At 46.9% G+C, this 12,931-nt stretch overlaps 1 protein-coding gene across 2 annotated transcripts in view; it reads right to left on the bottom strand.

Annotated features, from left to right (window-relative positions):
* The window catches only part of CkIIalpha (casein kinase II subunit alpha), a 133,756-nt gene that overhangs the window by 112,680 nt on the left and 8,145 nt on the right, over positions 1 to 12,931 (bottom strand). The window contains exon 1 of one of the 2 annotated variants that reach the window (XM_070525650.1): positions 2,778 to 2,903. The exons of the other annotated variant lie outside the window; for it this stretch is intronic. Within the exon in view, the coding sequence (XP_070381751.1) occupies positions 2,778 to 2,895 (118 nt within the window). The 5' untranslated portion in view covers positions 2,896 to 2,903. Of the gene's footprint in view, positions 1 to 2,777; positions 2,904 to 12,931 lie in introns of those variants that run through there. 2 annotated transcript variants of the gene reach the window in all.

Raw genomic sequence — 12,931 nt, forward strand, 5'->3', positions numbered from 1 at the left:
CTGTGGTGTATATCGGTAATTATGAACATGTAACTTACAGAAGTCGCAATTACACGAGTAGCGAAGTGCGTTTCGTTGCATTTCTTCTGCGCTTTCCGCACACGGAGAGCCATCTTGCGGCAAACACAGAAGACCCCCTCCTCTCCATGTACGGCGCTGCCCCGACAGATGGCGCGCCACGCGCGCATTGGAGCTGTCGCGGCTCGCTCCCTCTGTAGAATCAAGCGTCCTTCCTTTCTTTAGATCACTATCTCTCTATCTCTCTGCCCGTGCCGATCACGGCGTTTGGCTGGCGTGCATCATTTCCCCCTCCGGGATACCGAGTTCTTTGGTTCGCTCCGCTTGCTCAGGCGCACGTTTCGTTGCTGCGCCGAACGCCGCGTTGCTCGACCATATGGCTCGACGCTCACCGCGTCTGATGCGGGGCGCCTCGTAAGTGATGGCTGCCCTGTAGCCCATTGTCTTACACCCATTGGCGGGTCGACGGGAACGCTATCGCGTTCCACTCTTGAAGGCGAAGCTTAAGCGTCCTCCAATTTTTTCATTGTGCGTTGTGTTACAAATTATGTGGCTTATAGCCGAAAAGTGAGGCTGCGTCAAATTCAATTAGGGAACGCGTTTCGCCAGTGTGGCTTGCGACAATTCTTTCTGTAACTTGGAATTGGAAAATTTGGCCTATAAGTTCGTCTCCTCTAATTCCTCAACACTCTTCGTCGTTTCCGGTGTCTTAGTTTATTGCTGAGTTGCAGTTGAGAAACTCGGCCCATCAACGAAAGGATCCTACTGCTTAGATGAGAATTCCACGCCAACAAAACCGACTAAGGGTGGCGAACAGCGCAACGTAGTGAAAGAACGCCACCCAGCGCCCAGGGTTCTCTCGTGTGTATTCATCACAACACGTACACGGTTATCTTCTGACAGCAAGCATCAACGTTTCTCTTTGCCCCTCATATCGCGGAAAGCTCGTACGCTCTGCTCGTTGCGAAGAATCCGCGAGAAACAGCTGCGCATTAGCATTTCAACTGATGCAAGTTCGCATAATGCAAGTACATTTGGCAAGCTCGCTCTCTGTAGGAAGCCCGACGCCACGTTCAGCTGCAAGTATACGAGGCTGTCTCAAGTACACCAGAAAAAAATATTTATTTGCAGATCCCAGGTACTGTGGGAATCGGAAGTTGTGCGAAGCATTTTGTAGGTAGCTGGCTATGGCGTCAACCCTGCGGTGATTTGCCTCTTGGATTCTATCGATCAGTTTGAGCTCATTGTGAACCTCGGACATGCTGAGGGTGAGAGAGAGAGAGCTCTCCTAGCTGCTCGATCACTGGTCGAACACGTTCCCTTTCCTTTGCACCCAGTATAGTACCATAGTAGCACGCCATCCTCGAGCTGCTCGAGGATAAACCCCTGAGGAAAGCGAAGTCTTGAGTTGACGCCCTTTTTTGAAGAAGCTGCGGCTCTTTGTTAGCGTCGCTGTAATGACGCTGCCATGCTGGAGTTCGGCGCTGCGTTGTCGTGCTCAAGACTCCATGTGCAACACGAAAGAGAAGGCCTCGGTGCTTGATTAAACGGCCTGGTGAACACGAAAATGGCCGTGAAATTCGGGTGCGAGGTTGGGGAGGAAGGGGGAAGAGGCGCGCTGCTGTCCGGCGATCGGAAATCAACGCTCGTGAGAAACTTGCTTTTGACTCGCTGTTCGTACGGAGGCACCCGACACCCGGCGTTCTGCAGCTGAGATGCCCGGATCTTCCTATATACGCACGTAACCTGGCTCGAGCGCAGTTAGTAGGCGAGAATCGGATGACGACGATGTAGCGACCACGACGGCATCGCGAACACGAGCCTCTACCCGGTGGCTCCGGTTGGTATATAGAGGCACCGCCAGCAACGCGGCGTAGGAGGCGACAGACACACTCGAAACGCTTTCGCAAATAATGTTTCGCATTAAAAAAGTTCCAACCATGACTGTGCTATTGTTGCCATTTAGCGCCTCTGGAACATCTTCGTATTTATCCGCAGCTATTAACCTTGGTAAATTAGGCACGCGTGACCGCGTTCCAGTCACGCTCTCGCCATCGTCTTCAAGTCTCCCCGAAGAGCGGTCCGGCGCGCGGCTGTTTCCACGGTCACTGCGTAGGTGGTGTCAGTGACTGTAAAGACATGCCACAGAGTCATTACCATCTCCTATTTAAATTGTTCGACCCCGCTACTTCCTTGCGCTATAAGTGCAGCCACCGGAGGGACTAGAATTTCTGGTGAATGCCAACGTTCACATTAATCTCTTCTTCGCAAACACATATAGAACAGAAAAACGAAAGAAAATAAAGAAGCCCAACAAAATCAACACAGTCCTTCCTTCGCAGCCGCTAACTTAAGCGGACTTTTTTTTCTTTCTTCAGTTGCGGAATAGTTTTCGCCGATAGAAGAAGAAAAGGAAACGGCGTCAGCAGATAGGTTGCGCCATTACTCTAGCCAACCTAACTGCACTAAGGAACAACCATCAAATTTATCGTTGTGACGAAAGCGCTCTTCGAGCGGTGGACTGCGAGGCTTGAGCTACTTGTCCTCCGAATCATTATAAGCGTGAAGAGGAGGGGCTGTCCTTACTACACATGGTGGTTGCTCAGAAGGGTGCCGGTAATACAAGTAAGGCAAATCCAGCCTAGCCAGTTATAGTAATAATGTGCTTCGCTACGAGACAAGCCTCGTTCAGAGATACGCCTCCGACCGGCACAACCTAGGGCGAGAACAAATTGGTGGAGATCCCGCAGAGCACCGACCTGTGATCGAGGAGAGGATCTCCAGCAGTTCGTCGCATCCCGCGACCTCCTCGGGTCCGGAGAGTGCGGCCCACCCGGAGGGCCAGCTGAGTGGACTAGGCTTATGTTGCGGCTCCATGGTGATGATGATGATTACCTTGATATATTTGGCGCATACCCACTGGCGGGGATTGGCCAAGAGTCGGGCAGACTTTACATATGTGTTCAGGTAATAAATTTATAAATATTTAATTTTGATTAATAAATTAAAGCGATGAAAGTTCAAAACGATTCAGTAGACAGTCATTCAATCAAAAAGAAAGAAAAAAGTATATATAATATAAATGAGGACATAAAGGAGGAATGAAACGAATAATACGGTCACCAATGAAATTGGTTTGATTCAATAATGAATTTTTATAAGGCGATACGCACATTCCTGCGTGAGTGCCCAAGCACAGACGCTCTGAAAGACAGCAGTACCGGAGTGTTCAATTGCAGGGCCAGCTGTCACACTGTATAATTTCCTATGTCATTTTTCTCAGGGAGTAGAAACGCCGGCATTCCAGTAAGTAGTGTTCAATCTTTTCTAATGAGTTGTAAAATTGGCACAAAGGGGGAATTGCCAGACCAGATCGGTGCATGTATAAATTTAGAGGTAGGACTCGACAACGCAGTCTCGTTAATGTCACTTACTATGTCTGGTTTAGCAAAATTTCCTGCTCCAAGGGAATTGTAAGTGTTGTATACTTCCGAGGGTGATGTTAGATTTGATTTTGATGTTGAAAGGATGTATTTTCTAAACCTGACTGACGTGATAAAACCCGTCGTTGAAAGAAGGGTAAGCACCGAGCCATAGGACGAGACGCGCTCTATAGCTGGCTGTAAGCAATGATGATGACTGCTTAGGATGCCGCGCCTCCAACTGAAAACTGATGCTGTGGATCTAACACGTAGGCTTTCATTGCAGAACGACGGTGCTTTCTTCGCTTAAAGGTTCACGTACATCGACACATTAATATTGCGATATTCACAATGAACAGTAATTAATACCGGGCACCTCAAGCAGTTGGGAGTCTGTGAATCCCTAAAGACTCTTATTCGCGGACTCCGACCGGCAAAGGAGAGCTTGGAGTATATCAGCGCAGTTTTTCACGCTGAGCGTGTTGCTTTTGTGACTTTCAACACCGTAACAGCGCACAGGAGACAGGGGCGGTCCATTCACGGTGGCATTGACTGTGGGGATGGCCGAATGCTCGGGACGATAAGGGGCGCCATGCCCTTGCGTGTCTCAACAACATCGTCATCTTTTCTCGAACGTTCGAGGAGCACCACCACCACGGAGAGGACGTCCTTGGGAAGTTGCGTTCCACTGGGTTGGCCTTAAACTCGAAGAAGCCCGAGCTATCCTCGAATATACATTCAGGGCCTGGGGCGCTTTTTGGGCGGGGTGAACTTTCAGCGACAGTTTATCCCTAAGTGTGCTGCGCTCCAAGCACTCTCAACAGCACTGTTAAAGATGGCAAGATAATGCTTTTCGCGAGCTGGCCCGAGCTTTAGTAGCCACAGCCGAATTGGGAGTTCGTTGTCCAAGCTGACGTGAGCGACCTGTAACTTGTGGCGGTGCTACTTGTGAACACGGCGGCGTTCTTCGACATTTGCCAGCCTTTGCTATAGTTTTTGCTCTCCGAAAGTTTCACAGTTATGTAGATGTAGCACCATTTGTTGTGAAGGCTGAGCACACGGAGCTCACCGGGCCTAAGCAATTGCGCGATCCCCCAGGCCACCTCGCGCGCTGGGCGTTGACACTGCACTGCTACATTTTTGTTGTGCGCTATCAGAAAGAGTTTTAACTTGATGGCGGATGCTTTGCCGCGCACTCCCTTTTCGACGTCTGCCACTTACGTCCGCCACTCCCTTGATCACTCGCACCAAGTGCATAGAATCATTAGACTTTGTCTCCCATGGACCGAACGGAGCGAGCCCCAAACCATCGCACCAAGTAGAACCGAGAGCCTATGTCTCCAGGATCGATCGAAGCGAACCCCAAACTCGCACCAAGTAGAACCCGGGGCCTACGCCTCCCAGATCGAGTGGAGCGAACCTGGGGACGTATTGTGCGACGACCACTTTCGGCGACAGTATCGCCGTGAGGCGCGCGCTGTTTGATTGCTTGAGCAAAATCAGATGAGCTGATTGGCTGGTTAAGCACTAGTCACGAAAGCGATAGTATCACCGAAATTATCGTCGCAGGATACGTCCCTTGGACCCGCACTCAGCAGAGACAGCCCAGAGCCTTTGTCTCCCATGGCTCCTCGAAAGGCGCGAGCAGCAACTCGCATTCCGTGGAACCCGAGGTCACTGCCTCCCACGGCTCGAACGACGCGTCTCTTTTTTTATTTTATGGAGTTACTGTTACCACAGGACTCCTACATAATATAAATACGGCAAATTTTTTTATCAGCCATTCCATTCATTTTTCTAATCGGTTTTCCGGCTCGTAAACAATTCTGGCAAGTAAAGGTTTACGGGCGACCACCTTTCAGCTATCTGCATATTTACTGCGCTAAGTCTAATAAATCACGAAGATTGATTCTGGTCGTATTATGACGAAAACGAACACAATGCCATTGTCAGAATGAATGAGTACTCATATTGGTGCCTTAATAGATGGGGTTTTAAATTGATAATGGCGCTAGGTGGAGTGAAAAATTGTTACATAGCTGACATATAGTGCTGCATGGTATGAAATTATTTTATTTTTGTACAATAAATGAAGTTCATGCGATTTCATTCAAATAATCGTTATTCTACACTTAGTTTAAGACATAACAATGACGCGAAAAGTTACTCGTACATAGGGGAATATCAGCCTAAAACCCGAAGACGAAAGAAATCACGGCAACATCGCTACCATATTCTTTGTTTGTAGCGCGAAGTGACGCACACACAGACTAGAAGACAGGACGCGAGTCCTAACTCTCAGCAAAATATTTACTGAAACTATCAACATATATATAAGTGATTGCAAATACCGCAGCATACGCACATGACGAGGTCTAAAGACTATCAGTTAAACATATCAACAGGGAGGCAAAAGAAGAAACAATTATTATGGCGTTAGGTATGTGTCCCCTTTAGTACCTTGTAACACTGGTATAGTTTATCAGATTCTACTCAAGTGCGGGAAAGCTTACATTAGACAGAGCGGAAGGTGCCTCAATATCAGACTAAAAGGACCTAAACAATCACTTAGTAACCCTAATGCTTCCCATCTAGCGTTGCGTTGTTTCAATTGTGGTTGTAAACCTTCCTTTGAAGACACCAAAGTCCTTTCAAGACACAAATGCCAAACCACACGCGAAATAATTGACGCATTTGGCATTAAAAGATTAGGAGAGACTTGTGTGCATCAATATCTCTGTCAGAAAGCGAATTTCAATATCTTCTCAGCACGTGTGACAATCTCAAGTAGTGCCTTTGTTGTTTGGTTTTTATGGCTTCCCTACCTCTTGATATGTTTAAATGATAGTCTTTAGACCTTGTCGTTCGTATGCTGCGTTATTTGCAATCACTTGTAAATATTTTGATAGTTTCAATAAAGATTATGTTGAGAGTTAGCGCTCGTCCTGTCTTCTTCTAGTCTGTGTGTGGGTCACTTCGCGCTACAAACCAAGAATATGTTACCGTACCAACTCGCCCAAATTCCCATCCTTCTGCAACATCGCTACCGCTTGTAGAATTATACAGCGACAAAATAGCGTGAATCAAATTATGCTCGTCGAACGAAGACTAATGCACTATAGTCAACAAAACCATGACAACATTCTTCTGCAAAAAAGTTGCAAATGCTAGATCAGTTCAAGGTCTCTGATTCGAAGTACAGCCTACATAGCAGCGACATATTCATAGAGCATTCATCCCACATTAGTACTTGTTATTAACGCTATAGAATCAGCATGACGGCAGCGCAAAAAGAAAATCCCCCCGAAACTCGACAACATAATTAAAATAGTGATGATACATCTCACAAACTGCAGCTCGGGGAACGAAACGCACGTGTAATTACAGCCACACCACCCCACTCTACAGCAGCAATTCGATATGTACTAGGGCAAATCAGAAAGTCTTTGCCCCCCCCTTTTTTTTTATTAGCCAAAATAAGGTACATACAGGTATAGAAATGTATACGTACTATTAAACGTACCTTACACTATTTTCCCACATAGTCCCCACACCGGTTCAGACATTTGTCCCATCGCAGCACTAAATTGGATATGCCCCTGTGGTAGAATTCGTTCGGCTGAGTGTGGAACCATCGTCGGACTTGACGGCCTTTTGCAAACTCGCAACACCACCAATTGACACTTCTCAAGGCGAGCCATAATTCCCCATACGAGGACTGCATTCCCGTGTGGATATCGATGGGCGTTCGTCTCTTGCTCCATAGAAAACGAATCACAATTCGTTTGCTCGTACGCCGTGGACGCAAAGTTGGTTCTTTATTCTATGGTGGACGTGTGAAACATAACCGCCGTCTTCGATGGATGAATGGATGTTATGAGCGTTCCCTTGGGAACGGGGCGGTGAGTTGCATCACCAAGCTCTTGCTAATATACTGACTAATGTGCTACCTAGGTTAAAAAAAAAAAAAACTTATGAACTCCCACATTCAAATTTTCTGATCCCCTATTGCGAACTTTGCTTTTGTACGTCTCCGTTTTTCGTCGTTTCCCCACTTTTCTTCCGCCAATCTTCCAATCGCCTCTTACTAATCTCTATTGCTGACATGTTTACTTTTCCCCTGCTCTCGCTGAACTCAAGGGCTTCAAGGAGGCCAGTGGTGCCTAAATGGACCGCTGGGCAGATGTCGTCACATTCTAATAAAACATGCTCCATCGTTTCCCTAGCTTTACCGCTGCAAGCACATGCTTCTTCTTCCTTCTTATATCTCGCGTTATAGGTGCGTGTTTTAAGGCATCCCGATCTCGCTTCGAAAAGTAATGAGCTTCTTTTTGAGTTATCATAAATTGTTTCTTTCCTGATTTAGCTTTTTCCTCTAAAGTAAATACTCATGGCAGGTTTCTTTTCCATTGCCGCCATGGATGAGCTTATTTCACCCTCTCTGACTTTTCGCTTGACGTTCTTTGTTGCTGTGTTGCCTACCCTACAGGCCGTATACTTGCGGGTAAGCTTCCTAGTTCTTTTCCTCCACTGTGAATCAATGCTTTTCCTGTACAGATACCTGAACACTCTCCCAGCCCATTTACTTTCTTCCACATTCCTCAGCCGTTCTTCATAATCAATTTCTTCAACAACGAACAGCAGCGCCGTGCTGCGTAGCTGCCGGCAGATGAAGCCGGGCCGGTCCATTCTCAGAAGTCCACCGCTGAGAATGAATATGTTGACTTCGCATTTACAGCCGTAATTTGGCTAAAAAATAGGGGCAATGACTCTGATTCGTCCTCGTATATGGCATTTGACCGAAATCTAAAGTGTACACATAGATTACGAAAATAATGCAAATCATCGTTGACGTACGCCCAAAATATATATTTATGCTCGTCCTCAAAAGTGACAATCAGAGAGGGGATTCCAAAATAGACAACGAAGCTTTATTGCGAATAAATATATAAAAATGTCAGTTTATGTACATAGACTATGTAGAAGCAATACTCAAACAAAATTTATGACCAGAGAACTAGAATGTCAGCTTGGTATATATTTAGGCAGCTCTATTAAAAAGTCCGGTTGAAGTGGCGATTAGCAAGCTATAGCGTTACCCCCCAAACTACAACCTCCGTCGTCCACGATTTCAGTTGGCGAAGCGATTGATAACATTTTAACAGTCAGCCGAGATGTATTTACATGCGTATCTAGCAAGGTCAGGCCAGTCAGGCGAGTTTCACTAATCTGTGGCTACAGCAATGTTTTTAAGCGACGGAGTGTGGAGAAAGACCTTTCGGCGCTGGCAACACTGACAGGGAGAGTATCCAGTATTTGCAGATGTGTTTTGATCGAAGCGAAGATGTCACCGTCGCACATGTATCGCTTCAACAGCAGTCGAAGGGACGTCCGGTCTCTCAGCGCTTTCGCACTTCCCCGTTTCCTGACATAGCCGCGGTCGGCTTCAGTAGCCCTTGCAGTTATCGGGGCATGCCTTCCAACGAGTGAGCTTGGTTTGGTTTAGTTTGATGCATATGGGCATGGATCAACCCACTACTGGGGATCGACCATGAATCGGGCGGCAGTAGGCAAAAAAAGGAAGAAAACTTAAATGAAATTTTATGGTTTAAGAATGAGATCATACATGAATACTAATCGTTAATATCAATTTTCAGGCTATATTATTTTAAATTTGAAGTTATTATTTTTGTTTTCATGCTGAGAAGAAATTCACCGACGATTACGATACTCCCTAATGCGAAATTTGAGCGCAGCTCTATACGTGTTTTCATTTCCCCATATTTTGCTGGCGTGGATAGTCTGTCTCGTGCGGCACATTGCAAACGGAGCGAAGCGTGGCACGACTGCCTTGCTATTCGGTAGATCGCGAGAGGCAACGCATGGGTGACGCATCGGCGCGATTCACAGCAGTCGCCGCAGACAGACCTCCGCTCATACAGCGCTTTGTTCCCATGTATGGTGTCGGTGGACGCGCTCGCAGCATGCCATCGGTGATCAGACAACGACGTGCTACTCTGGCGCCATCTCGTAGCGGTCGTCGCCGCAGAGCCCATCTTGTGCGGTACTATACGCTTTTCCTCTCACGCTTTCACCATACCCCCTCCGCTTTCCGCCTCTCCACTTTCTTCCTCGCGCCTCCTCACTATCACTGATATTTTTTTCATTCCCCGCTGCGCTCCGCGTTCGCTGTCATCTTTCATAGTGCTCGTTCGTTCGGTTACGCCGTAGGACAACGCCGACGCTCGCCGCAGGAACGGGCACCTAGCTAAGAGCTGCGCTCTTAAAGAAAGCAATAAAATTAACATGATCATGTTAATTAACTATGACATCACATATATTCCTATTGCAGTATCCCAGTGCTGACGCACCCACCGTGGTGGCGTAGTGGCTAAGACGTCGTGCTGCTAAGCCCGAAGGCACGGTATCGAATAACGGCCACGGCGGCCGCATTTCGACGGGGCTGATCGAGATGCAGAAACGCCCATATACCGTGCATTAGGTGCACGTTAAAGAACCCCAGGTTGTCAAACTTAACCTGGAGTCCCCCACTACGGCGTGCCTCATAAGCAAACAGTGGTTCTGGCACGTAAAACCCAAGAATTGTTTTTAATTGCCGACGCCACAAGAGGCAGTATCACAGGAAGCGTAATGACCAATCCAACTTGGCGAAGGGGATCTTGCAGACATCGTTTTCTTTGCACGTCGAACCGACGGCATCTTATAAGGAAATGCTTTGTAGTTTCCGGTTCATTGCAATAATAATATTTAGGGGAATGGACCAACCAGGCCTACGGGAATAAAAAAATAAGCATTGGTGTACCACTGGGAAATCTCCGTTTCTACTTTTGCCTCCTGCAGTGATGGTATACAGCTTAGATGGCATAAAGGCGAAGAGGCCGCATACTTCAAAAGTTTATTCGTTAAATCTCGATTCTGCAAACACATTATCCAGTAGTGGGATGTATACCGACATCCTGTAGAAGACCTCTGGATCGAGCGCTAGAGTGTTAGAGCTGTGAGTCTGTTTCTTCGTGATCGCGCCCCAATCGTGGCGCAGTGAATACTCACTTGAAGCTTCACACAAAGTATTTTATTATTTGACTGAAAGTACTGCAGCAATGTAGCCTGCTTTTTATTGACAGCACTGTGCTTAAAGTCATCCACCAGCGCGACGGTTTGCTCGTAGAGAGGCGTGAATACCTCTTCGCAGTTTTTTATCCGCGCATTTAGAGCTGCTACGGTGTCTGTCAACGCTGTTTGCACATCAACTCACTCCTTCTGGTAGAAGCCGCTCAATGGGAGCGTGTGCGCCAGTAGGTTCGAGAGGCAAACTATCGCCATTTTAAACTCGTTATCGCTAACTGCAGCGATGCGGAGCGTCCGTGCTTTTACAGCGCTTTGCAATTCTTTCTAATTGGCGAAGACGTCAAGAGCTTAGCCACGGAGCCAAGTGAGTCTCAAAACTGGATGACACTGTTGTGTCGTTCGACTCATCTCGTCTCACACAGGCCTTTAAGTTGGTGGCCAAGTGTGCTTTTCAGGACAATATTTCGTTTTGCTGACGCGGCGAAGGACATTTTTAAAAATTTTAATTTCATTCATTTTTACCTTCAGGACCTTTAGGCATTACAGCATTTATTATCTTCTTCATAATCTATACTGCCTTCCTGAGGGCTTGAACATGCGATGATCTGGATAAATACAAGTGCGTGGTTAAAGCATGGGGAGTGAACTGCATTTCGGGCACCCTGCGCTTAATTTTAGACAAGGCAATACATAGCTCTCATGTGCACAATGACGCTGCAGACATCTGTCACTATGCCAACGCGCCCGCCGAGGTGGAGTTCTAGGACCTTCAGCCTTTTTAGAACCCGTTGTCCGGGTACCTTCTCGGTCAGGATACATGGGCTCTGTTACGTTGGCGTCGACAGCATCTCTGTCACTGCGCTGGTCGACGCATTGGACGAAGTTTTCTCTTACCATGTTCTTGTGTACGTACCGCAGGACAAGTCTTAGCTGCGACGTGTGAGATACATCGGTTGTTTCATCTAACATGATGCTGTAGACGCGGCTGACTCATGCACCCACTGAGGAAGTGTAGCAAGAGCCTCGTCTTCATAGCACTTGATCAGTTTGCTCTGGGCCGTCTTGCTGATGAACGTGGATGATGTGCTGACAAGGTGGTTCTGAAGTTCCGTGTCATCGCTTGATATTCGAAAGTGCTGAACATCGTGGAAATTGCTCCCATTCAAAGTCAATGAGGCCTTGTTTGACCACTCATAAAGTGTTACGTCGTCCCGGTGTCTACAAAATGGTATATTTTGGCACCCAAGAAATATGATCGACTTTATGACTGGAAATGGGCGGTTTCGGTTGACGTTCACTTGATGTAGATGCTGAATGCAGAGTTGGTTGGCCACATCTTTTACAGGTGCGCGGACACATATGCGAGGAAGTCCTCCCCGTTTTGCATTGCCTCTTTGTGGTATTTGTTCACTTCATGTACAGGAAGATCACCATCTTTACCCAGAAGATTTGCAAAGAAGGTGAGTGGCTTGGTGACCAGTTTTTAAAGGGGAGAATTTTTATGGTAGCCTCTCATTGTACCTGTTATGAACAAAGCGCAGTACCTGCAGTACAGGCTTCTGCAAGAATCGGAGACCACAAGCCACCTAAACTTGTTTAAGTGTGACTGACTTACGTATCGTCTCTCACCTTTGCCGTTTTTGCTGTGAACCGTAGGAGCATTGAAAACTAATTATTTGGAGGGAACCAGTACGTTTTCAACAAATGCCGCTTAGTGTAGTCATCGACTTGTCCGCCAACAAATTTTCCGATGTTGCAATGAGCTGGTACTAAAAAAGTGACGGACGCCCTCGAGCAGTCACTCGAGGATATCACGTCCAATCTTTAGATTTGATCTTCGGTATTTTGGTTACAAGCAGGGTGCGAACATTTTACTTGTAGAGGTAGCGATATGCTACATGATACCGACCCGGGAGGAACACAGATGTTCGTGTTTCTCTCGTCCAATGGCAGCGTTGGGAAGATTGCTGATGAGGTGGCTTGTTCGGTGCCTTCGACTACGATTTGTACGCCTTTCTTGGAAACAGGAGCGAAGAACTAATCAATCTTTTGCAATCTCGTTCTCTTCATTCTTCAGGTAAAGATTTAGTGCTGCCAAAAAATGGTTGACGAATACTTTCGGTGTATAATCACGAGCCGCAATTGCGAGTTTCGTGTTTTAAATGCGCGGCTTGACCACACGAGCACTCGTGATGGGGAAACACTAAAAATACTGGATCACGTTTGTGCAAACTGAGGTACGCGTTATTGGTGCCATAAAGCACATAGTGCTTGTATTTCATGCACTTTAAACAAGCATATATACAGGGCGTTCCCTGTATATGCAAATGTCAGGTGGCTGGACAGAACCAAAGTAATATTGTTTGCCGTCGCTTGGAGATGCTCAGACTATTCTTTTCATT

This window comes from Dermacentor albipictus, chromosome 1 (assembly GCF_038994185.2).
Source record: "Dermacentor albipictus isolate Rhodes 1998 colony chromosome 1, USDA_Dalb.pri_finalv2, whole genome shotgun sequence".
NCBI lineage: Eukaryota > Metazoa > Arthropoda > Arachnida > Ixodida > Ixodidae > Dermacentor > Dermacentor albipictus.